General features: G+C 45.2%; 1 protein-coding gene across 1 annotated transcript; it reads left to right on the top strand.

Annotated features, from left to right (window-relative positions):
* Positions 1 to 1,173: 1,173 nt before the first annotated feature.
* On the top strand, positions 1,174 to 22,241 carry LOC110525486 (protein crumbs homolog 1). Its single transcript, XM_021605621.2, has 13 exons — positions 1,174 to 1,440; positions 6,905 to 7,600; positions 7,835 to 8,030; positions 8,528 to 8,667; positions 9,275 to 9,460; positions 9,634 to 9,747; positions 13,102 to 14,091; positions 14,312 to 14,871; positions 15,041 to 15,206; positions 15,894 to 16,755; positions 16,867 to 16,983; positions 19,741 to 19,867; positions 20,123 to 22,241. The coding sequence occupies exons 1-13, from the start codon at positions 1,371 to 1,373 to the stop codon at positions 20,342 to 20,344; spliced, it is 4,446 nt and encodes a 1,481-aa protein (XP_021461296.2). The 5' UTR covers positions 1,174 to 1,370; the 3' UTR covers positions 20,345 to 22,241.
* Positions 22,242 to 26,683: the final 4,442 nt, after the last annotated feature.

Raw genomic sequence — 26,683 nt, forward strand, 5'->3', positions numbered from 1 at the left:
ACTGGACCTCTCTCCACTCCAGAGACTGTTGTAAGGCTAGTGCAGGAGGCTATAGTGACATTAAGGTCTGGCTTAACACATTTATAAAAGAGGCAGGGATACTTTTGAGAGAAAAATCTTGTTAAAGTGGGTTCAGTATCATGGTCTACTTTGATTCATATCAACAGGTGCATTTGTTGTTGGTCCACTCTGCCATAAAACTACACTGAACAAAAATCTAAACACAACATGTAAAGTGTTGGTCCCATGTTTCATGAGCTGAAGTAAAATATCCCAGAAATGTTCCATATGCACAAAAAGCTTATTTCGCTCAAATTTGTTTACATCCATGTTAGTGAGCATTTCTAATTTGCCATGATAATCCATCCACCTGACAGGTGTGGCACATCAAGAATCTGATTAAACAGCATGATCATTCCACAGGTACACCTTGTGCTGGGGACAATTAAAGGCCTCTGTAAAATGTGCAATTTTGTCACAGCACAGTGCCAGAGACGTCTGAAGTGTTGAGGGAGCATGTAATTGGCATGCTGACTGCAGGAATGTCCACCAGAGCTGTTGCCAGAGAATTTAAAATTAATTTCCGTACCAACAGCCTCAATGACGTTTTAGAGAATTTGTTAGTACGTCCAACCGGCCTCCCAACCGCAGACCACGTGTATGGCATCGTGTGGGCGAGCGGTTTGCTGATGTCAATGTTGTGAACATAGTGGTGTGGGGTTATGGTATGGGCAGGCATAAGCTACAGGCAACAAACACAAGACCATTTTATGGATGGCGATTTGATTTGATTTGCAATTTGAATGCACAAAAATACCATGACGAGATCCTGAGGCCCATTGTGAGGCCCATTTGTTTGTGTCATGTGTCTGTGACCAACAGATGCATATCTGATTAGGACCTAATGCATTTTTCTCCTCATATGAACTGTAACTCAGTCAAATCAATGAAATTGTTGCATGTTGCGTTTATGTTTGGTTTCAGAAAGTGAAATAAAGTGGGGAGAGAGGAATGAAGAGAGAGGAGGAAAGAGGACAAAGGGGTGTAGTAGAAAGAGAGAGTGCTAGAGAGAGAAAGAGTCCATGTCAGTGAATCCAGGCCATGTTTTCTTTGGCCTCTCTGAAGGGTGATTACTCTGCCTTACTCTAGCCAGCCAAGCACTATCCCCAGAGAGCTCACACACACACACACACACACAGTGCTGACTACTGACCAAGCATGGAGAGCCTGCAGCACACTTCCAGCTAACTTCTATTAGAGCAGAGAGTTGATCGGCTGGACCAGTATGCTAGGCGGGGACCCTGGGGAGGAGTGACAGGCAGCAGTTCTCAGGCTGGACGTTACGGGACCCAGTGGGTCCCATCACTGCCATGGAGTTTGGGAGGTTTCTTTTCAAGTCCCAAAGAACTTTGCTGCTCGGCATGATAATGTTCAAACTGGGTAGGACTGCTGATCAACTACTAGGTGTATGAATACTACAATATTCCATTTGTTGTTGTGAGAAGTGTGTGTGCACTTGTATGTGTGTGTATTAATGGGGAAAGTAGTGATGTGAAAATGTGTGTGTGTACATGTATATGTGTGTGTGTGTTTGTGTGTGTGTGTGTGTGTGTGTGTGTGTGTGTGTGTGTGTGTGTGTGTGTGTGTGTGTGTGTGTGTGTGTGTGTGTGTGTGTGTGTGTGTGTGTGTGTGTGTGTGTGTGTGTGTGTGTGTGTGTAGGAGATAGGGACAGGGCTGTAATAGGGCATTAGCAAGGTGGGAGGATGTTACAGGAGGACAAGTGGTTAGAGGCCAGCTGGCAGACAGGTTGTTGAAGTTGATGTTAAGCTGAGTGCAGTCTCCCTTCAATAAGTTATTTATTCTTTAATTATACGGCTAGTCCTATTTATACATCTCTTTAAGAGAACCAAGATAGACTTGCCCCAAGAAGAGAGCTATCAAACATTTGTAACATAGCATACATAAAAGAAGAATTGTGGTAAAACGTATGTCACAATAATTTATCATCCATAACTATGTAAGACAATTGAAAATATAATTCTCTTGAGCCCTTATCATTAATTAATTCATAGTTCACAATCAACTAACACAGTGAGATAATTGGCTTTTGTTATTAATCTCTGATAACCCATGTCTTCTATGATAGAAGCATTAGGATTAGTAGAGAGATGAAGACAGGAGGGATTGTGGGGTGGGATTGGGGTGCCGTTGGGTGGAGGATATTTTGAACCCCACCTAATGATGCGTTGACCCATTTTTCCTGATGCCCTGTGGGAAGCGTCTGAACCTCGTTAAATTGGACAGACTGACAGGACGGGACGGCCAGAGCGGATTGCATGCAGGGGCCATTGTTACCCATCACCATGGTGACGGGTTAAGAGTCTGCACCACTTTTTGTCTAAACTATGAATGGAGAGAGAGGCAAGTGTTCGGAGAAGTGTGGAAAAACAAACAGGATATTTAAATTTTATGGCTGATGGAAAAATATCTACAATATTGTATTAACCATTGTTCATATAAAATACTATCTTGACAACAATATGGCTCCTTTAATGTTAAACCCACACGAAACACAAACCTTTAAATCTCTGACTGACATCACAGGATAACTGTGACTAAACGTTGAGAATTTGTGCTTTTTAAAGCGAAGTGAATCACCACAGTGTAGCCTTTTGAGTATGAATACAGTTTAGGAGAAAGCTCCACACTGGCATGGCTTGGCTAGCAGTCCCCTGTGGTGACCAAATAGAATTCCTCTTACTAAAACTTGTGTTAGAGCCAGGAGCGTCCACTCACATTAGTCATGGCATCATTGGTCCATACCTCACAGTGTGGGTTTCAATTGACATTTGACTTGGAGTATATGTAAAGGTTATGTTGGCTAACTATCGTTGGTAACTGTTATCACGGGGCAGGGAAGAAGTTCTCCTATATAATAACTATTAATCATCTACTATCTTCCTGCTTCGTTCTCACACACTGTTAGAGGGATGCTCTGACAGACCCACTCTAGAGTTGAGGCTGGGATCCATCTCTGCACAGACAGCTGACAACTCTCTGTTATTTTACTCTACCTGCGTACTACGTTAGGATGGTCCCGTGACAAGTACCTGGCTCTGCTCTGTGTTTATCTTGATTCCTGGGGGTCAAGTGCTTGGTGCAGTGCAGTGCCAGAGAACAGCGCCGTAATCTGCCCATAACCATGATTTATGAACTGCTTCATGACACGGGAGGCAGCAATGACATCAACACATTGGAATGTTTCAGAGATGACTGGTCTGGCTGCAGCAGGATAGACCCCCACTGTCTAAACCAACCACCCCCCACACTACTACTAGTCTGACATGGGGTCCATGTGTACCAGCTACACTACACTACTACTAGTCTGACATGGGGTCCATGTGTACCAGCTACACTACACTACTACTAGTCTGATATGGGGTCCATGTGTACCAGCTACACTACACTACTACTAGTCTGACATGGGGTCCATGTGTACCAGCTACACTACACTACTACTAGTCTGACATGGGGTCCATGTGTACCAGCTACACTACACTACTACTAGTCTGACATGGGGTCCATGTGTACCAGCTACACTACACTACTACTAGTCTGACATGGGGTCCATGTGTACCAGCTACACTACACTACTTAAGCATCTTTGAGTGCACAAAACAAAGCATCTTTGAGTGCACAAAACATTAGGAACACCTCCCTGATATTGAGTTGCACCACCTTTTGCCTTCAGAACAGCCTCAATTCATCAGGGGCATGGACTCTACAAGGTGTTGAAAGCATTCCACAGTGATGCTGGCCCATGTTGACTTCAATGCTTTCCACAGTTGTGTCAAGTTGGCTGGATGTCCTTTGTTCTTAATGTTTTGTGTACTCAGTGTATATACGATATTACCTTACTGACATACTGCTCTTCCCCCAGGTATCACTCACGGCACCTTTGAGAGCAATGCTCTGCAGTACACTGCTAACGGCTCGTTAGTTGCCTCGGTGACCAGTACCTGTTCCTAATGTTTTGTACACTCAGTGAAAATCCTACGCCTTATGATTATGTCCGGAGGATGAGAGTGTAAACATGTGTGCATGTTAAACACACTCTCTAATATAAAGGGAACACCATGAGTTAAGGGAAGCTTGTGGGTTGATGGGTTGAGAGTAGGAGGAACTGATTAAACTGGGGGCTGAAACCAACATTCCAGTGTGTCTGGGGTATCAGGGAAGGTGGGGAGGTGTTTTGAACAGACATATTACAGCAGGGGAAGCAGACTGACTGACAGCAAGTAGACTGTGACACACTGCCTTACAGTAGGACATTATCAGTGGTCAGTGGTCTAATGACTTGTCATGGAGAGCAACAAATTGTGCTGGATTTTGCCAATAATCCCAAACCTGATCTCACACAACTAATCTTTGTGATGATAAATTGATTCATTGAATCAGGTGCTGAACTCGATCAAAAGCCTGCCCACCCTGCAGCTCTTCAGCACTATGGGTGGTCACATTATAGTAACAGGTGTGTTAGGGTTAACATGAAGGTACCCGATAGGTGTTAGGGGTGACAAAGCAACTGTATGTAGACGTGCTAAATGGCATGGGGCGGCAGGTAGCCTACTGGTTAGAGCGTTGGACTAGTAACCGAAAGGTTGCAAGATCTAATCCCCGAGTTCTTCCCCAGAACAAGGCAGTTAACCCACTGTTCCTAGGCCGTCATTGAACATATGAATTTGTTCTTCAGTGACTTGCCTGGATAAATAAATGGCAGTTGTAGGTGTTACTATGGATAGAGGGATAGGTGTTTTATAAGGAGGGGTGACTAACAACCCACTGGTTGTTCTCACGTCATTTAAATGAAATGACGTTCCACCAATGTGGAATAGACATTGAATTGATGTCTGTGCCCAGTGGGAAGTATTCACAATGTGAGCTACCTATAAGCTGTGAGTGATGGAAACAACTCTAATATCTTATAAATCCCTTCTATTGAACTTTGTTAAATACAATATAAACAATACCAGTATATTGAATAACTCTGATAAGCCAGAAGCTATGGACTTCTGTGTTCATTAAGTCGATAATCTAATCAAATCAGGATTTAAGACAACATACACATTCCATAAACGTAATGTTTAATGAGGAACTCATGATCAGGACTCACACAGCATTTACATTTGACATGTCCTCAACAACTATAGCGGAAAATGAAACCAGGGTCAAACAGTCTGTGATTAATAAACTACTGAATGACAACCTGTGTTGTGTATGACGATGGGCCATTCGGTCTGAACCAAGTTAGAGCAGTAGTGGTCAGAGGGAAGGGAACTAACATTGATGAAGTCTCAGGTAACAGCTGCTCACACAATGATTGTTAGTTACTCCTAAGACCATCTGCTGTGTTCACTGTAGAGACTAGAAAGAGAGGGAAGTGGGGCTTTTTACTCTTCATTAAGAGAGTGCTCTGTAAGCGCCTCAAAATCAGTGACAAAGGGAGAGGTCAAAGGTACTGTAGCTGGTGTATTAGTCTACTAATGAGCTTGTAGGATGTCACGCCTATAAAAACTCTCAGTGCTACTACTTGGTTTTCTCATTGGCAATGTTCCCTCAAAAAAATGTAGGCACTGAGCTAATTTCAGGTCTGCTGAGCTCAAATTTGAACCTTGTGAAAATTCTGTGCGACTTCTGGCATGTGTTTATTGTGAACACTGAGACTGTACCCGCTTTAGGCTACTGTGGATATTTGATCATAATGTAGGCCTATCAGAGTGGCCTACTATCAAAATCAATGGAGAAAATGCATCCCATAACATTTTAACATGGAAAAACTGCAGCGGTTCTATCATTCAGCCTACAGTAGCAGCCAATGTGTGTTCAATGTAGGCCTACATTCCGTGAGACATTTTGAAAAAAACATGCAGGGCTTGACTGTTTATCCACTTGTCCTTCAGACAATGAGGTGACTGACAATATGTTGTTTCATGCAAGAAACCACTTTACAAAATAAAGTCCATTATTATCCCCATACCAATATTACAGAGAATCAGACACATTATGCTACCCTCTGCCTATTGGCTAGTTAACTTATGCAAGCCTGTCTCAAAATACAACACTGCCCCTTTAACAGATAAACTGTTCTTTACCTGACTCACTTTTGAAAGATGGCTAGAAATGCACATGTTTTGTGCTCTTGTAGGAAGCAACCACTCCCCCATCGGTGACTAGAAATGAGCTATAACTGGGCTATTAACTCACTTACTCGCAAATAATATGAACAAATGTGCACATGTAGCAACATGCAGCTCTCGCTTTGATCTCAATACAAGTTCATCTACTCGGGACCACTCATGCAGTAAACACAGTCCAGTTCAAAGTGAATGGTACAGATCCACATAGGACAACTGTCATTTGCATATGGAGATACTGCAGCTCTGATTGGTTATGTCACACTTGTCTTTAGAGTCATGCCTGTCAATTGAATAGAATCCTACTTTGGTGCTTTCTGCCTACAAGAAAATCTCTTGCATAGTTAGTTTTGCAACACTAAGTCTTGCATAGTTCGTTTTGTTTCAGTATGTTGCATTGAAAGTGGCTAAAATGGTCAATTCCCACTGTAGAGGGAAATGTTGATAGTGTTAACGAAAGGGGAGAACTAGAAAGTTGAGTGTAGTTCAATCTCGTGCTTCTCTGCTGGGGCTGATGTGTCTTCTGCACTGCAGTCCCAGGGGAGCTGTGTGCCCACAAGTGCGCAGCTTACCAGACTTTCTTACCAGACTTTCTTACCAGACTTTCTTACCAGATTTTCTCACAGCAGTTTCATCAAGTCAAACTTTGGAGCTTGATAAGGTCTACTCATTCATGTTAAATATGGAGTATTTTATTTTTTTGCCTACAGATATACTGTGCACAGCAGCAGACCAGTGTCTGTCATCCCCCTGTCAGAATGGAGGTACTTGTTTGGACTATATGGGTAACTACACATGTCTCTGCCCCAGATGGCCAGTCCACTACACGGGCAAGGACTGTAAGGAGCTGTACGACCCCTGTGTCTACGATGCCCCTTGCACCAACTGTACCAGCACACTGGGCACAGGGGTCTACACCTGCCACTGCCTTGTCGGCTTCGCAGGGACCAACTGCACACTCAACATCAGCAGGTGTTTGAGCAACCCATGTAAAGGGGGTGTCAGGTCTCACTGTGTGGACAGGGTGGACGGCTACACCTGCCACTGTCCCCCTGGCTATGGAGGAGAAGAGTGCCAGGAGAGGATCAGGGACTGCTCTGAGGAGCCGTGCCATAACGATGCCACCTGTGTTGGCACACCGGATGGGTACATGTGCCAGTGTGGCCCGGGTCTCCAGGGGAGGGACTGTGAGGAGAACATAGATGACTGTAAGTCACTCCCCTGTCAGAACGGAGCCATCTGTAAAGACGGCGTCAACGGATACCAGTGCTTCTGTGTGCCTGGTTTCCAAGGCTACCACTGCGACCTGGACATTAACGAGTGTGCGTCGCGGCCGTGTGAGAACAACGGGACCTGTGCCAATGAGGTGGACCACTATGAGTGCAACTGTCTTCTTGGATTCAAAGGTGAGACGGTCTCTGTTTAGGTCAGCATCCTGCTGTCTTAGAGAGTTAGGGAGCTACCCTTTCTTCTTAATTCAGTGCCTTTAGTTAAGAGTTCACTACTAAACCAACCTCATATAGAAACTACAAGCGTTTGATGCACCATGTTTAGTGTTGCTCCATTAGACCTCAGAGCTCTGTTGTTTTCCTCGTGGTGAAACCCATCACATGAAGCTGTGTCTGTGCTGTGTGTGGCAGGGGTGAACTGTGAAGTGGAGATAGATGACTGTGAGGAGCAGCCCTGCCAGAATGGAGCCAGCTGCCATGACCATGTGGGTCTGTACACATGTGAGTGTGTGTCCGGGTACGAGGGCCATGAATGTGAGCTGGACATTGACGAGTGTGCCAGTGGACCCTGTCTCAACGAGGGCAACTGCACAGACCTGGTGAACAGGTAAGGCGGCTCCTACTCTTTCTCCTCTTATAGGCTGAATCAGCTGCTTAACCCCAATGTGTCGGTGAGCAGTATGTCAGCCGAGAGATTCCTTCCAGACAGTAAAGTTTAACAGGGCAAGGATAAGGATCAATCCGCTTATTCGGATGGTAATTAAACATGAGGTTGGGAAGTTAGGAAAACCTGATAGAGCTTCATCAGACCTGGGTTGTTAAGACAGAGATACGTTAGATTGAACCAATTACATTTGTTAGTCAAAAAATGCCCTAAAGGTGGTCTAAGGAGTTGTTGTGGTCTAAGCTGTTTAGGATCAGGCCCACTGCTGTTTCAACATAATCTCACCTCTATCTTTCCTTTCTACCTTTGTCCTGTCCAATAAAACTAAATAAAGCAAGGAGTGGGACTGCCCCACAAAATAACAACTTTATACATCAAAGCTGTCCCAGTTTCACTGAAATAAGATGGATCTAATTTGCCTCGGTAACTTTCCTCCTCAGCTATGAGTGTGACTGCACTGGGACAGGCTTTACAGGAGAGAAATGTGAAGTGGACATCCCAGAGTGTGCTTCTGACCCCTGCCAGAATGGAGCTACCTGCGTAGAGGGAATCAACCAATATGGCTGTTTCTGCTGGCCAGGTACACACACCAAATACTCCCGCTGTGTACCCACTTCTCACCAAATGAGGGAGTAGTAACATGTCTGCATAGCTTTCGCTACACTACAGGAAGTACTACACATGCAGGGTTTATTGGACAAGGCAATTTGATCTGCTATCTGACACTAAAACAGCAAGTATATGGGGACATCCTAAGTGTCAGGAGTATGTTGAAATTAAAAACTCCAGGCGCAGTCTTTCAGAGACATTTGAAACCCTCTTCTTGGTAAGATTGGGTTCTTGGAGTTTCCCAGACATAAATCAATGAGATAAAGGGTAAAAGGTATGTCGTTTAGAGGACAAGAAGGGGGAGTGGAATGAGACATAGCAAAAAAACTATAATAGTCTGCAATAGTGTAGTACTGTGGTGTCACACCACAGTGCCATCTAGTGCAGAACTGGTGCAGCTGCAGGGCCATGAGCAGTAGGAAAACAAAGATGATCCTCAATAATATATCATAATATGGGAGAACACATCATATTGTTGTGTTTTGATGCATAAAGACATGATGATAGATACTGTATGTGTGTATTGAACAAAGTGGTACAGTGTGGTCCTGTTTTAATAATGGCTGTGTGTAATGCAGGTTATGAAGGGAAGAACTGCCAGGTGGATATAGACGAGTGTGAGCTGGAGCCCTGTGAGAATGGAGGAGAGTGTTTCCAGCGCTCAGAGTTGCTGTACTATGGGGTGCTGTCTGGGCTGGAAGACAAGGAGTTCAACTATGAGGATGCAGCTGGGTTCCTCTGCCACTGTCAACCTGGGTTTGCTGGTAAGGCAAAATACTCAAATTCATACTTGGTGACCTCATGATCATTGAATAGGAACAGGATCATTTAAGAATAAGATCTGGTTGAATTGGAATCCTTCGATATTGTAGTCAATGTTAATTTGAGTTAAGGGTAAGTTATTGAGTAAGTAAGTAATGCGTCCTGTCTCTTGCAGGAGAGAGCTGTGAAGTGAATGTGGACGAGTGTGAGTCCGCCCCGTGTCAGAACAAAGGGAGCTGTGAGGACCTGGTCAACTCATATATGTGTGTCTGTCTACCGGGGTTCACAGGTAAGACTGTCTCTCTTTTTCACTGTGTAATAAAACAGCTCTTTATATGCAAAGAGCCCCTGACCTGCTCATTATATATTTCAGTTTACAGAGAAAATTAATCCCCCCCTTGACGGTAGAGTGAAACATGTTTGTTTTAAAGTTAATTTCCTGCAATTCTACATATTTTGCCAATGGGCAGAGAGAACACTTTTCTAGTTTTACAGATTATTTCCTACAATTCTGCACATTTTGTAATGACTTATGCCATCTTAATATGATGTGTGTGTGAGAATGATTGACACAATCAATGGGGGCCCCCTGAAGATCAGGGCCCCTGTGAATGAGTCCTGAGTGCCCGTTCGGTATTTGGCCATGATTACTACAAGTTTAGACTAACTACCAATCTAATGCACAACCAACATTTGAAATTAAACCTGGTGTATTCTACTATTCTTACTCTCAATAGTAAATTGAGACCCTGACTGAGTAATTTTTTGGGTCAGGGACCCCCTGATGGCTGGGTCCCCTAATTGACCGGTTATTGCACTTATGCCTAAACCCTCTTTGGAGATGCTTGCTGAGCAGTGAGAAATACAATAATTGGTTAATCCTGCCACTGCTGATCATTCTGGCTGGAACCACCATCAGGACAAGTGAAGGTGGGCAGGAAAACCACCCATGAATAACTCTGAAAAACAACTGAATATAAAACAAAGTATATATCCAGTTTCTTGGGTGACCTGCCGTGTACAGGGGTTTGACAGGGCAGGTATTTGTTTATTTGGATCCCCATTCGTTTTTGAAGCTACGCTTCCTGTTGTCCTCAAAAAAACGTAACATATCAAACACTGATACACTAATAGACATGGATAGTCACAAAGTGAAAATGCAACGATACACAAACAATACAACAAAAAAAACTATATAAACAATACAACTGAAAAGCAATGTGTGTGTGTGTGTGTGTGTTTGTGTGTGTGTGTTTGTGTGTGTGTGTGTGTGTGTGTTTGTGTGTGTGTGTGTGTGTGTGTGTGTGTGTGTGTGTGTGTGTGTGTGTGTGTGTTTGTGTGTGTGTGTGTGTGTGTGTGTGTGTGTGTGTGTGTGTGTGTGTGTGTGTGTGTGTCCGCTCACTGTCCCCGCCGTTCCATGAGATGTTGTTCAATCCGTTTTGAAAGGTGATTTTGCTGTTTGTTTGAGTAATTGGAGATGGAAGGGAGTTCCATGCGACCATGGCTCTGTATAATACTGTGCGTTGCCGTGAATTCGTTTTGGACTTGAGGACTGTGAAGAGGGTTGTCCATATGGAGGGGCAAGGCAGTGGAAGAACAACAAAGCCCGTAAAACCTGCTGCCATGTGTCAGTAGTCCTGGCTGTGCATTAAACATAGGTCTTTCCTCTAGTTTACCAGGGGAGAGAGAGATTACCACAAAGCTGCTTAAGCCTTATCAACTGCTAATGAACGAAAGCAGGCACGAAGACCCTCTCATCACAAAAACAAAACCTGTTGCCAATTAGTACAGAATGCATTGTGATACACCTAGTCCTAGGCTATTTGCACTGTAAGCATGCTTCCATATGTTGTAACCAGACATCAGCAAAATAGAGGGGACATAACACACACGTGCACAACAAGATAATATGACTGCATATTATCTGTGATTCCATGAGTTTCCTTTGCACGTGCAGATATAGTACTCAGGAACTGGACAAATGACATAGAGCCCCCCTCATCCCAGCCCACCTTGACCCTCCTTTCCCCCTATGTTATACTGAGCTAAAAAAAAAACTGTTAGTCATTTACCAGACGCTCTTATCCAGTGCATACATTTTCATCTATTTGTTTTGTCTTTTTCGTTCGTCAAGCTCAGCCCCTCTATTCACAAGCCCATCTCTTGTGATTAAAATGTCATCTGCCACGAGTGGGCATCCATAACATCAATCAGGAGGGACTGCAGCCCAACATTCCTGTTGTCAGCACTGACAGAAGCCAGCTGGGTGGGAGGCTTAGAGCCCTGGCTGGGCTGGTCTGCCGAGGGAAGGATGAATGCAGGGAAAAGGGAGGGAGAGAAGGAGGGTGGGCTAGGCTCGTGTAATCACTTCTGCCTGCCTGGTACAGAGGGGAGTGTATGGACTATGTGTATGTGTGTGTGTGTGTGAGTGTGTGTGTGTGTGTGTGAGAGAGGGAGAGAAGGGGCACGAGTTGGATCTCTTCTGTTAAGCTATATGTGTGTGTTCACTGCTCTGCGAGAATGAGGAGGCTACTGCTACTACTGCTGCTGGCTGTGTGGTGTGGGTCATGGGGACAGACAGGTAAACACCTCCGATTTACACTACAGGGAAGTGCTGCTAGGACAGGCTGTGTGTTTATGTGGGAGAGGTATGGGACTGGAGGAGGGCACATGGAACATTGTTATTGTTTTTACTTGTGAGTAGAGTAGTTTTAGTAGGTTTTGCTGATGCATAAACCTTCTGGGCTCATTTCTTACTAAGTGTATTAACGTACCATTGATTTATTATATATATATATACTGTAAATAGTCTAGCAATATGCTTCACAGCAAGTGTTTTTTTACTGTGATTTGGCTGGAATGCAGAAAGAAAAAGAGCAACTGGGCTCACATCCCTACCAATATTTCAACTGTCAGATCAATTCAATTAACGTCCCAGTCATTACTTTAATTGTGTAAGGCTACCTTCATCAGTAATTTCATCATTAGTAAACTGTCATAGTCTAATCAAGTGCTTCCTGGAAAGTCTCATGCGTGCCAGTGTACTTAGTTCCATATCTGATTAACTCATTGGGTTTGGTTAGGGAGACTCTGATTAACTCATTGGGTTTGGTTAGGGAGACTGATTAACTAATTTGGTTTGGTTAGGGAGACTCTGATTAACTCATTTGGTTTGGTGAGGGAGACCGATGAACTCATTTGGTTTGGTTAGGGAGACTCTGATTAACTAATTTGGTTTGGTTAGGGAGACTCTGATTAACTCATTGGGTTTGGTTAGGGAGACTCTGATTAACTCATTGGGTTTGGTTAGGGAGACTCTGATGAACTCATTTGGTTTGGTTAGGGAGACTGATGAACTCATTTGGTTTGGTTAGGGAGACTCTGATTAACTTATTTGGTTTGGTTAGGGAGACTGATTAACTCATTTGGTTTGGTTAGGGAGACTCTGATTAACTCATTTGGTTTGGTTAGGGAGACTCTGATTAACTCATTTGGTTTGGTTCAGGAGACCCTTATGCTCCTGCTGAATCCGTCTGTGTGGCTGAGGCACAGTGCTGTCTGGCAGAGAACGACATGACAAAACCCTTCAGCCAGATACATGTATAACATAAAGAACTAGTGGTGTGTTATGTTTTCGTTCCAGGTGTGCACTGCGAGGTAGACATCGACGAGTGTGAGAGCGAGCCTTGTCAGAATGGAGGGTCCTGCCATGATGGCTCCAACTCCTACACCTGTCACTGTGTGGAGGCGGAGCCAGGGGAGGAGCCGTGGGGCGGCCATAACTGTGATGTCCGCCTGATTGGCTGCAGGGAACACCTGTGTGAGAACGGAGCCCCCTGTGTGCCTATCCTAAGCCAAGAGGATGGTAATGAGGACAGTGATGGGGATGAGGATGAACAAGAGCATGGCCACACCTGCCTTTGTCCCCCGGGCTTCACTGGGAAGCACTGCGGCATCCCCACCACCTTCTCCTTCAACACAGAGGGCTATATCCTCATTCAGCTCCCTCCTACAGCTAACAGGAGCAGGGCAGAAGTAGAACCCCATCACCACCACGTCCAGCTGCGCTTCAGGACCACTCTGCCTGACATGCTTCTGTTCTACGGAGGGGCTGAGCACTACTTTGTGTCCCTGGAGATCGTGGGGAGTCTCCTCAAGGCTAGAGCTGGATCAGGGAAAAAGCTACAGGCCACCTACCATCTCCCAGTCAACGACGGAGACTGGCATGAGGCCAAAGTGACCATGGATGAGAAGCTGGTACTGATGGTCAAAGGACCAGTCTGTGACAATGACGAGGGATGCACGGTGGAGAACGAAGGACACAACCAACTGGTCTTCTTCCAACATGGATCTTTCCCAGAAGTCTATGTGGGGGGAGCCCCCCAGAAGTATCTGGCCAACACAGACAGTAGGAAGGGTTTCATTGGCTGCGTGGAGGATCTACAAGTTGACCACCAGCGTGTTCTGCCACAGGATTTCTCTCGAGAGCACGTCCAAGACATGGAGCTGGGCTGCAACAAGACTGACTGGTGTCATCCTGACCCCTGCCATCATCGTGGGCAGTGTATTGACCTGTGGACTAGCTTCAGTTGTGAGTGTCATCGACCCTATCATGGCTCCCTGTGTGAAGAAGGTAAGAACTGTTATAGCTTGACTACTTTACTTTTTAGTTTTCAAATATTGCTTTTAAAATTATGTTAAAATTATACAATAAACTGTAAACACCAGGCGTTGACGCTGTAAGGCCATTTAAAGAGGGTTACTCAACTCACAACCAGTTTCCCTCAACTACACTGGTTTGTATAGGTTTTGTCATTCACACTGAAAGCATTGCTTTTTGTTTCTTGCCTCAGAACACCCCTCATGGACATTCAGTAATGAAGAAACAGTGAGCTATGCTGCCTTCAACATCAACACAACTGATGGTGAGAACTTCAACATCTCCTTCTTCCTCCGCTCTCTGAATCCCAGCGGCTTGCTACTCCAGCTGCGGAGAGGGAGGAGGGCCTACCTCATCCTGTACCTGCGGGAGGGAACCCTGGTCTTCAACAGCCCCCCCACCACTCTGTTCTCTAACAATATCTACTTCACCAGCGGACAGAGGGAGCTGGTTACTATAACAATACGCCAGGGTCAGGTAGGGTTCAGCCAGGCTGGTACACAGCTCTCCCTGGGGAGGGTGAGGATGGAACGGGGGGATGTGGTGTACATCGGGGGTCTGCCACCAGGGGAGTCCACTGCCCCCTGGGGAGGTCACTTCAAAGGCTGTCTGCAGGACATCACTCTGGACCACATGCAGCTGTATCCCAACCACACAAAGGAGGAGTGCCACACCTATGAAGCGTACCAGTGCTACTTACCAAACAAAGCTGAGAATGTGTTGGATGGCTGTGTCAGTGATGAGGCATGCAAGGTACAGTAACATCAATGGCAACTTTAATCTTTCGAGATGTATTACTGCAGGAAGTGGGTGTAACTGTTCAAGGAAACTTGGTACAAGAGCTGACTCGATTTGTCAGGTCCTGATAAAGACTTTTGAGTTCAGTCTTTGTAACAGACACTAATTTCTGAATTCTCCTCAGACTGGCCCCTGTCAGAATGGAGGAACGTGCATGGTCACCTGGAATGACTTTGAGTGCACCTGTCACATGAACTTCTCTGGCAGGCGATGTGATACACGCGTGTGGTGTGTCAGTGACCCCTGTGCCATGGGCAGCCAGTGTGTGGATCTAGTTGACGGTTATGAGTGTAAGTGGACATTTTTTATACATTATCTCACTCCCTCACTCCCTTTCTGACAGTCTCAGTCTCTTGCTCCCTTTCAGCCGTAAACATGCACACAAAATAACAAATACCAGATAATACTGAATATTACATATTGAAAGGTATGACTAAGAAGACCTTCCTAATATGGAGTTGCGCCCTCTTTTGCCCTCAGAACAGCCTCAGTCCGTCAGGGCATGGACACTACAAGGTGTCGAAAGCGTTCCACAGGGATGCTGGCCCATGTTGACTCCAATGCTTCCGATAGTTGTGTCAAGTTGGCTGGATGTCCTTTGGGTGGTGGACCATTCTTGATACACACGGGAAACTGTTGAAAAACCCAGCAGCGTTGCGGTTCTTGACACAAACCGGTGCGCCTGACACCTACTACCATACCCATTCAAAGGCACTTAAATATTTTGTCTTACCAATTCACCCTCTGAATGGCACACATACACAATCCATGTCTCAATTGTCTCAAGGCTTAAAAATCCTTATTTATCCTGTCTCCTCCCCTTCATCCACACTGATTTAAGTGGATTTAACAAGTGACATCAATAAGGGATCATAGCTTTCACCTGGATTCCCCTGGCCAGTCTATGTCATGGAATGAGCAGGTGTTCCTTAATGTTTTGTATACTTAGTGTATATACGATACTGCTCTTCCCCCAGGTCTCACTAATGCCACCTTTGAGAGCAACGCTCTGCAGTTCACTGCTAACGGCTCGCTAGTCGCCTCGGTGACTAGTGTCTCCGTGGACATACGGACGCGGAAGGAGAACGGCGTGCTACTGCGGGCCACTAACGGAGCAGAGGTCTTCTGTCTGGGTCTGCTCAACTCCTCCCTACTAGTCAAACTACTGAGCGGCAACAGCCTGGAGTTGCAGGCATTCACCAGTGACCTGCCCATCTCAGATGGGGCCTGGCACCATCTCCACCTGGCCATGACAGACCCCCTGCAGCCTGTGTCCCGCTGGCGCCTCACTGTGGATGGGCGCAGGGTGGGCAGCACCATGGGCACAGCCGGGAATCTCAACTTCCTCAACGACACCACTGTGTGGATGGCAGAGAACTACACAGGCTGTCTGGGGGAGTTGAGGGTGGGAGGAGTCTACCTACCCCTGGTGGACGACCAGGATGCCCCCCAGGCAGCCCGGTTTATCAGGCAGGGGGGCCAGGAGCCCAAGATGGGGTGTGTTGGTGCCGATGTGTGCCAGTCCCAGCCCTGCCTAAACCAGGGCTTCTGCCAGGACCTCTGGAACCTGTTAAACTGCAGCTGTACCCCAGGCTGGGAAGGACAGTTCTGCCAGAGGAACACAGATGAGTGTGCCTCAGGCCCCTGTGCCCATGGCACCTGCACAGACCTGCTGGCAGACTACCGGTGTGAGTGTCACAAAGGCTGGGGGGGCAGAGACTGTGATGAGGAGGTGGATGACTGCCTGGAACACAGCTGTTTGAACGGAGGCTCCTGTCTGGACGGGACGGGCAACTACCACTGTGTCTGCCTCCCTGGATACAGCGGCCGCCGCTGTCAGTGAGTACCACAAACTTGTGCATGCTTCTGACTGGAAAAATCACAACACTGTGTGTGTGTGTTTAGTTTGTGTAGAAGTTGTAATGACTCTATTATGTGTGTGATCTGTAGGCAGAGATTCCCTCCACAGCAGTGTGATGAGGATACGCAGTGTGACAACGGTGGAGTCTGCATGGATGGGATCTGGGGTGCCAACTGCACCTGCAAGCCTGGATACACTGGGGACTGGTGAGATCACAAACCTATCATTTCATACATTTCACATTTTCGTGGACTAAAAAGCAGGCTAATGGACTAGGCTTAAAGGTCAACTGCCTCTTAGAACCAACTTCTCTAGTTTTAAACGGCCTATGTGGCATCGATATGAGTCAGAAGCATTGATTTTAGTGACAAAATTGAATACAAAGTGTAAATAGGATATTTTGGCCATAAAGTCACGTCCAATAAAGTCTCATCCAAAACTGAGTTTTGTAAGTGAGTTCGTCACAACTTACTGGAGGGTTGAGTATGGATGATGATCATGCTCACTTTCCTAGTGCCCACTAACATGAGAGAAGCAGCTGTGCTGATTGCGCTTTCTCAGCTGCACACGCTCTATATAATCATATAGCATCCAGAACATCCAGACACTAAAACACACTTTTTTTGTTGCATGGCATGGTGATTGAATGTGGCAGCCGGTGTGGCCATGGGGGTAAGATGGCGGACAGGAAAAAAATAAGAAAAATGTAACATATTATAAGTACATCTGGAATGGGGAACGCACAAGCCTTCTGGAAGATCTGATGAAGGAGAAGATGGCGGACAGGAAAAAAAATGAAAAGGAGAAAAGTGGAACATGTTTTGAGTGAATATGGAATGGTGGATCACACAGAACTTTTGGAAGAGCTACAGAAAGTAATTTAATGTGAAAAGATGAATTAACTGCGGTGGCAGGTGAGGTGAAAAGCGCCTAGTTTGAGCCTTGTCCTGATGATGATAAAGATGTTTCTGGCCCAGTGGGAGTGAGATTTTTGGAGAGGCTGGATTCTTGCCCTCTGGCAGATCCATATGTGGTGTCAGGTTGGGTGGAGAAGAGGTTGGGACTGTTGAATTGGTGAAAGTAACTCGAAGTGGACTCGAAGTGATGATTTGTTGCGTTTCTTCTGTCCAGCGGGAGCGGGCGTTCCAGACCATACAACTAGAGACAAGAGCTGTGACTTTCTTTGCTCCCTGGAGCAAGGCACTGTTGAAAGGCGTGATAACGGGGGTGGCGTTAAGTGTGGAGGATCAACTGAAATTGAAGTTTCCCGGTGTCTGTGATTCCTGCCATTTGGTGCGACACAGATCCGGTGAAGAGTGTGGTGAAACAGAGAGGATACTGTCTTTCCTGCAGAGTTTCCTGCTGAGTCTTTCCCGACAAGGTCAAGTCAGGACGTATAATTTATCCCATGAGAGATTTTGTCCCAAACCCATTACAGTGTTTTAGGTGCTAAGCTTATGGTCATGTTGCAGCAGTATGTAGGAGGGAGATTCCTAGATGTGAGAAGTCTGCAGGAGGGCAAAGGAATGTGTAGTATCGGTGGAAAGAGTTGTGTATGTTAACTGTGGGGATGCCTATGGTGCTGGAGATCAGAGGTGTTTGTGGACCGTCGTAATACGATAGAAGAAGAAGAAAACAATGAAACAGACCTGCCCATTATGCAGTGCCTCAGACTTGTTTCCATAAGACAACACATCGCCAGTGTTATGTTGAAATAACCCTTGGCCCTAAGCCTTTTATGGAGTTTGTTGTAATATACAGTACCAGTCAAACGTTTGGACACACCAATTCATCCAAGGTTTTTTCTTTATTTTGACTATTTTCGACATTTCACAATAATAGTGAAGACATCAAAACCATGAAATAACACATATGAAATCATGTAGTAACCAAAAAAGTGTTGAACAAATCAAAATATATTTTATATTTGAGATTCTTCGAAGTAGCCACCCTTTGCCTTGATGACAACTTTGCACACTCTTGGCATTCTCTCAACCAGCTTCATGAGGAATGTGTAACAATTGCTTAACACTATGGGCTATTGTATGTTTAAGCTTAAACTCTATTGGGCCAGTTAGGTTCACTACTGGAGTAGTAGGGAGAAATGAAAAGCACATAACTGAATCATTTAGGAAAAGAATGCCTGCTAGTATTTTGTAAATAAAAATACTTACAAAAACTGAATCACCTTGAGTAAATATTAATATGTGACATTTGTACAATGAGCTCAATATGAATGAAATACATCAATGGTACAATAGACTTAGATATCGGCCATATATCCTGCCTATAGTTTACTAAGGTGCACCCAACTCTATCTAACATATATCCTGCCTATAGTTTACTAAGGTGCACCCAACTCTATCTAACATATATCCTGCCTATAGTTTACTAGGGTGCACCCAACTCTATCTAACATATATCCTGCCTATAGTTTACTAAGGTGCACCCAACTCTATCTAACATATATCCTGCCTATAGTTTACTAGGGTGCACCCAACTCTATCTAACATATATCCTGCCTATAGTTTACTAAGGTGCACCCAACTCTATCTAACATATATCCTGCCTATAGTTTACTAGGGTGCACCCAACTCTATTTTATTCTGAGGGTCTCTCAGATTTCAATGTTCAAAGTTCAATAGCAATACAATAAACATGAATCCACAGAAAACACAACCCAATTCACAAATACTGACTTATAAACCACTAAGACATGGAATCAAATGTGAGTGACTGTGCTTATCAATAAACACTGTAAGATGTGCATGTGCTTATAATAACAATCCCACTGCAATGTATGATACAATGATGTCTTGCAAGAAAAATCATACCACACCGTAGTATGGCAGTGCAAATTCAGTGTTCTCCAAGGGTGGCTCGCCATTCCTGTTGTAAGTACAGCGAGCTGTGGGACTGCTGGTGTGTCAGTGTTGTGTTGAACCCCTAAAGTTCTCCCCCAGGTGTGAGGCAGAGATAGATGAGTGTGAGTCCAGTTCCTGTCTCAACGGTGCTACCTGCCTGGACCGACTCAACAGCTTCCAGTGTATGTGTTTGCCGGGCTTCAGCGGCACACAGTGTGAAAGCAATGTAGGTGACCACATACTGTATCTCCCCATATCGCACTCAGTAACTGACAGTCTGCATGTAAGCAGTACATAGTGTAGGTTTAAATGTTACAGTAGTCTAGTATGTAATGCTAATGTATGTTGAGTATCAAAAGCTTATACACAGACCAGATTGGATCAAAAGATCTGATCGGATCTATTTGAACTGTAGTTCCTCTAATCTCAGTTTGAGTGAGAAGTAAGTTAGGCCTGTTGTCCTGCTCTGTCCCCTCTGTAGAGACAGGAGCAGAGGGAGCGTGTGCCCTGGCTAGTGGTGGCCATCCCTCTGGCCAGCCTGTGTGTGCTGTTGGCTGTGGTGGCCCTGGTCTTCATGGTGCTGACCGCCCGCAAGAAGCGCCAGTCAGAGGGCACCTATAGTCCCAGTGCCCAGGAGGTGGCAGGGGCACGGCTGGAGATGGGCAGCGTGCTCAAAGTACCCCCTGAGGAGAGGCTCATATGAGTCCTACACACAACAGAAACACACTTCCTTTGCTTGGCTTCATACACCTACACTATCTGGTTCAGACACACACACAGACAGGCGAGGACTGGTCAGACTCATTAAGAGGTTTCCAAGGGGTGAAAGGCCACCAGTGGTGTGGACATATGCCCTTATAGTGGTGGCCCCACCACACTGCTGCTGCTGGGTCATGGTGGTGGGGGTGGTTAAACCCAGAGCTCATCCCTCTATGGAAAGAAGTGATGTGATCTGTCAGAGCCTCAGAGAAAGGCAGGATAGAGACTGTCTTCTTCCCAAGACTCGAGAAATGCTGTCGTGTTGAGTCTCCTCAGCTAATCCCTTCTCTGGAGTGATGACCCATAAAGTGTCTTTCTATAAAATACCTACCTGTGAACATTCTGTACCCCACATTGATTATGTGTGAGTTCACACGAACGACGACTTTGATGGTAAAACATTGTATTTTTCCCGGGATGTGCACTATGTAAGTTAACAGGCTACACCAACAATGTAAATAATGATCTATTTCTAAATATTTTATGTGTTTTTGTTCATGTCACTGTCTTATGCAAATGTACGAGGTGCTCCTAAAACTCCTAGAAAGTGGATTGAGACCATGTTAATGTTATCAGCTAACTTCAACTCTGATGCCACAGTCTTTAGACAGGTTGCATTTACCCAAACCTACACTCCTGTCTCTTAGTCTTTGCTCACCGGTGCCACTAACTCAACCAGCCAAGTGATCAATGGACGTTTTCGCTCTCTGTAACTATGGATGCTGTACTACATTTACACTGTAACTGAGCTGATTGAAAGTAAGGCACTATATTTTTCTATCAAATTAGCTAGATATGAAGATCATGCAGACCCTACTGAAGGCAAATAATTGCAAGATCAGTATTTGTTATGAATTGACTTCTAAATTGCTTTATGAATGAGGTGTTTGTATGTGCCTTCCTAACGGAATGGATGGAATGCTGACAAACCCAACATTTTACTCCTTAATATTGTATCTAAATGTTTGATGGAGCCACGTACTGTCTCAAAGGGAAACTCACTGTGATGATGTTATTGATGTCTTTGTGGAATGCTGTAGAGCAGTATGACAGACAGATAGACAGAGCATGCTGCCTGTTCCAGCTCTGTTGGGCCTCCTCCTCTTATTCCTGTAGGGCTGGATGATATTGTACAGACATCGTACTGTGTATACACTGACATCATCTCTGTTCCAGCTCTGTTGGGCCTCCTCTTATTCCTGTAGGGCTGGATGATATTGTACAGACATGTTACTGTGTGTACACTGACATCATCTCTGTTCCAGCTCTGTTGGGCCTCCTCTTATTCCTGTAGGGCTGGATGATATTGTACAGACATGTGACTGTGTATACACTGACATCATCTCTGTTCCAGTGCTGGATTTCACAGAATACATGCCAGGGTTGTGTTCAATTCAGTTTTCAATAAAGTCAATTCAGGAAGTGAACATAGCCCATGGCTTTCTATGGGCATTTTTCAATTCACAAAGTCAATTGTCAATTTAAAAACTAATTTGACCCCAATCCTGGTACACCCTGGATTAATCTACAACAGGGGATAGACTGGACTGACCTGTATTTCAGCACTGAACAGTATGGTAGGAGCCTACACTGGACGCATCTCTACTCACGCAGTACAAAGTACAGTATACTCAACCGTATGGGATGCTGGGTAGGCTACACTGGTATATACAAGGAGTATTCTGTGATTCTGTAAAATGTGATTGGATAGTAACACTGTAACATGATGTAATTGTATATAATGTGATTTATTCAAAACGTAAACGTTTCTGTTGGATTTCAACAGTTGAACTGCTGCAAAAGAGCTCATATAAAAGGAGGATAATAAAAAGTAATGGATCTGCTGTGTACGTTTCTGTTTGTAACTAGCGTATAAGTCAACAGTTGTCCTATAAGGCACGTGTCAAACTCATTCCACGGAGGGACAGATATCTGCAGGTCTTTGCTCCACCCGTGTACTTGATTGATGAATTAAGGTCACTGATTAGTCAGGAACTCCCCTCACCTGGTTATCTAGGTCTTAATTGGAAGGAAAAATCAAAAACCTGCAGACACTCGGCCCTCCGTGGAATGACTTTGACATCCCTGCTATAAGGGTTTGACTATCTATTTGTTAAATAGAATTTGCATTTCACTGCCTATGGTTTGTGTATTGTAAATGAATGCAATGCTCCTGAATGGATCCCCTCTCTCAGTGCTGTAGCAAAAGAAGGGCATCAGGGAGGGAGTAGAGTGGCACAGTGCATGTTTGTAACGCCTAACAACGCCTTAACTGAAAAATACATGATACAGGGATACAGTCTCTCACAAGCACGGTCTGTTTCTTCTCATAAAGTAACACATTTACCGCCTGGAAATTGTCTGGAAAAACCAAGTAAGAAGGGACCCTTCAGACACGACACAGAAATCTTCTCTCGCTCATCCCAAATGAAACCAAGAGTATGATTCCAGATTTAAAATTAGCTCACAGATCCAAGAGAATGGGAACTGGCCTATGATTTTGAAACGGAGGGGCCCATCCGGTCCAAGAAAATAATTCTAAATGAAATCTTCTCTGCTGACATAATATGAGAACAACTCAGGGCACTACAATGATTTCACTCAAGTAAACCAAGAGGGAGAGGGACACAGCCAGGATAAGAGCCAGAGACAGAGATGTGAAGCCTGACCCACAGGAGGGAGTGCTGAGCTCAGAAGAAACATTTGGGAAGGACTATTATTACAGTTTACAGTATTGCTGACAAAGGTGCTTACATTTAAAGGTTATGATATGTGAAAAAGTTAGAACATTGATGGTGGCTGAATATCCTGAGAGATCATTCAATTTATAGAAAAATCCTTTAACATCACAGTCTCTGTCTTATCTCCTCCTCTTTCTCTCTCTTCCTCTCTCCTCTCACTCTGCACCATCCCTCCTTCCTCACTCTCTGGCCTCTTTGAAAAGCTCATGGTGAATTCCTTTGTGTCATAACTCCCACCCTCAGGGCAGTGCAGTGGTGGTCAGTGCTTCTCTCCCTCCCTAATGAACAGAACTGTAGAGGAAAGGATTGCTGGCTGACTTCCACAGCGTGGGGGCAGAGGAGGCAGGAATGCTGGGCTGGAATCTACGCACCCACGTACACACACACACACACTGGGCAGCTCGAATTCCGATACCCCTCGTAGCCATAAAATAAGGTTCCTTACCTAGATATGATGTAATCTACTGTACAATGTAGAACGCATTTACTTTTCTATTACTTTACTATCTTAACACAACCTTCCAGGTATCTGACACCTTACAGTAGATATATCATAAAAGCTTTCACAGACTCCAACACAATTTATACACAATGTTCTCAGCTTAGGTAAGCCTGATGAAGACAATTTAAAGCTGTGAATGCTACACTATTTCTGTGAAAAAAAGATGATTGGTCTCATCTAATAAACTACATTTTCCTTGATCTGATTACTCAGACTACACTAAGTATAGATAAGGAGGGCAGAAGGGAGATAAATAAAGATAGACACAGTCAATAGAAAACTTGGACAAAGACAATCCAGCACCCAGCCTTGCACTGATCTCCAACACCCCTCCTCCCTCCCCCTTCTCCTCCTGAGCCCTGAGAGATGGGTGCCTGGTGTGCAGGGGCCTGCTCCCCCAGCGCTGTTGTGTGACAGCCCTGACAGATGAGGGCTGTTCCTGGGTAAGTATCATGTCAGGAAGAGGTGGCGCGCACCAGTGTCAGCCATCATGATGCCAGCTCTCGCTCTAATGAGGGAGACGGCCGTCTCCTGCTCTCTCCCACGTGTCAGGAATCGCCGACAAATCAGAGGAGCGTCACGCCGGCCACAAATGATACGTTGACAAATGCAGATATTTCACTTTTAATTGACACTAAGAGATGAAGATGATCCCGCTGCCAGGACTTCTGAGGAGACAATGACACGGAGAGAGAGGGAGGAAGAGAGAGAGGGAAGGGGGGAAAGAGTGAAAGAGGAAATAGAAAAATAGGGGAAAGCCGAGATGTAAAAAGCTTTAGAGAAAAAATGATGTATGAATACGCTGGAAGGATGTTTAATATTTGTACAGCATGTCATTCTCCCTGTATTCTCCACACATGTGGTTGAGGATGAGATTAAAAGCAGGCTAAGATTAGATGTGTGTTTCTGAGGCTTGTCAGCCCGCCGTGACAGCCTTGCGTGGGGAACGTCTGCACTGCATTGATACAGCAGCATTGAGGTTTACAGCTGATGGACTGTACTGTCACTGTACCAAACCCTGCCAATCATTAATTACTCACTTAGCCAGATGTGCCTTAAGTACACACATGTCTGTCACAAAGCTCTGGCAGACACAGGGTGAATTATGGATTCACTTGATATGGTAATAACTGCCTGTGTTTACACTCATAATAGTGTAATAACAGGTGCACAATACTACAGAAATCATGCATTTGATTTCCAGACTTATTGCCTGAGATGTCTTTAATTGAACATAATAGCTGTAAATTCAAATCATTGTGCAGAATTACACAATTAAATCCCATTTGGTCTAATTGTTTTCAACATACAGATTTCTCAACTCATATCTATGGCCCTGGCCTGCTGGGACAGTTTATTCATGAGCTGCAATTCCCTTTTCTCACCATTAGAGAGCAAGAGCGAGCTGCAGGCCTGTACTGAGGAGGAGGGGGGCAGGAGGAGAGGAGAATACAGTAAGAATGAATGTGTTTATTCCACATTTTGGGGTTTGTTCGTCAGATCCGATTAAATGGAGAAACCCCATATCCTCCCCAGTTCTCCTGAATAAAGCTGTGGCCCAGAGTGCAGCTCACCCTGTCTCTGGCACCATGCAGACTCCCAGTGTCTCTGAAGCTCCACACACGCACACACACGCACACACGCACGCACTCACTCACGCACGCACTCACACACACACACACACACACACACACACACACACACACACACACACACACACACACACACACACACACACACACACACACACACACACACACACACACACACAGTAGTCTCCCCTCCAGTGCTAACAGTTAATTACTGGTCACTATTGAACATAATTACATATCTAGCTGTCATGCAGACTCTTGGATATTAAATTGGACTAATGGGTGTGAATTATAGCCGAATAATGACTCAATTGCATACTGTCTGATCTGTGAAAAACCCTGTTCCTTCTCACCTTAAAGTGTCTATTAGAATTGAAGCAACCAATACCTCCGGATTCCTTCGAGTTCAGTCTGAATCGCTTGACTTGAGGGTCTTTTTCTCACGGAAGCAGGAGTTTAAGAGGACTAAGTTTCATGCGGCAGCTTGGGTGTATATTTACTCTGCTGATGAGTATGTCTTAACTGTTAGCGTTGATGTAGCACAATGTGAATGGAATGTTAATGTGTACCCTAGGGTAGGGCTGATAGAGAGGGAAACATAGCTAATTAATGAGAGCATCCCCTGAACAGCCCAGGAACAGCTCCAGCAACATTATTCTTCTCTCTAAATCATTATACACCTCATGCATTGCCTAACCATCACTAAAACATTGCATCCCAATCACCCTAAAGTGCCTGAAGGATACAGATCACTCACGCTACATTGTCCAAAATCCCCTTTTCTTCCACATCACTCTGAGGTTCACAGCTCAAAGGCAGAGATCATTGTGGCAGCCAGAGTGCCTGGTGGTGATTGGGTTAAACTGTAGTACCAGACCAGACCCAGAGTGGTAGACAGACCAGAGGTCAGGGGTCACAGCCTCCACACAGAGGTCAACACCAGAGGTCACATCTGGGCCATGGTGGGCCCTAGACCTGTGGCTGGAGGGGTGAGGGAGGTGGGGGAAGTGGGATTAAAGCCTGGTGCTGTTTGTCTGAACTTGAAACAGGGGGATCTTGGGAGGAGGAGAACAACACAGCTAATTAGGAGAAAGAAGAGGAGAGGAGCTGACAGAGCCCAGCCAAATGGCTTGGTGCCAGCAAACAAAGGCAGCAGCGTGGCGTGGCGTGGCATGGACGCGATGGATGGGGGAGAGCGCTTCATTGAATTCCGACAGGAGCTGAGGATGGGAGGAATAGAAGGAGGGAGGGAAGGAGAGAGGGAGAAAGGCAGCAAGGGAGGGAGGGAGGGAGGGAGAGTGTAAGGGAAGGAGGAAGGAGGAAGTAAGCAATGTAAAGTGGAAGGAGGTAGAGAAGGAGACAGAGAGAGTGGGAGGGAGGTAGACAGGCAGAAAGGGAGAGAGACAGGGAAGAAGACAGGCAGAGAGGGAGGGAGGGAGGGAGGGAGG

This window comes from Oncorhynchus mykiss, chromosome 6 (genome assembly GCF_013265735.2).
Source record: "Oncorhynchus mykiss isolate Arlee chromosome 6, USDA_OmykA_1.1, whole genome shotgun sequence".
NCBI classification, from domain to species: domain Eukaryota; kingdom Metazoa; phylum Chordata; class Actinopteri; order Salmoniformes; family Salmonidae; genus Oncorhynchus; species Oncorhynchus mykiss.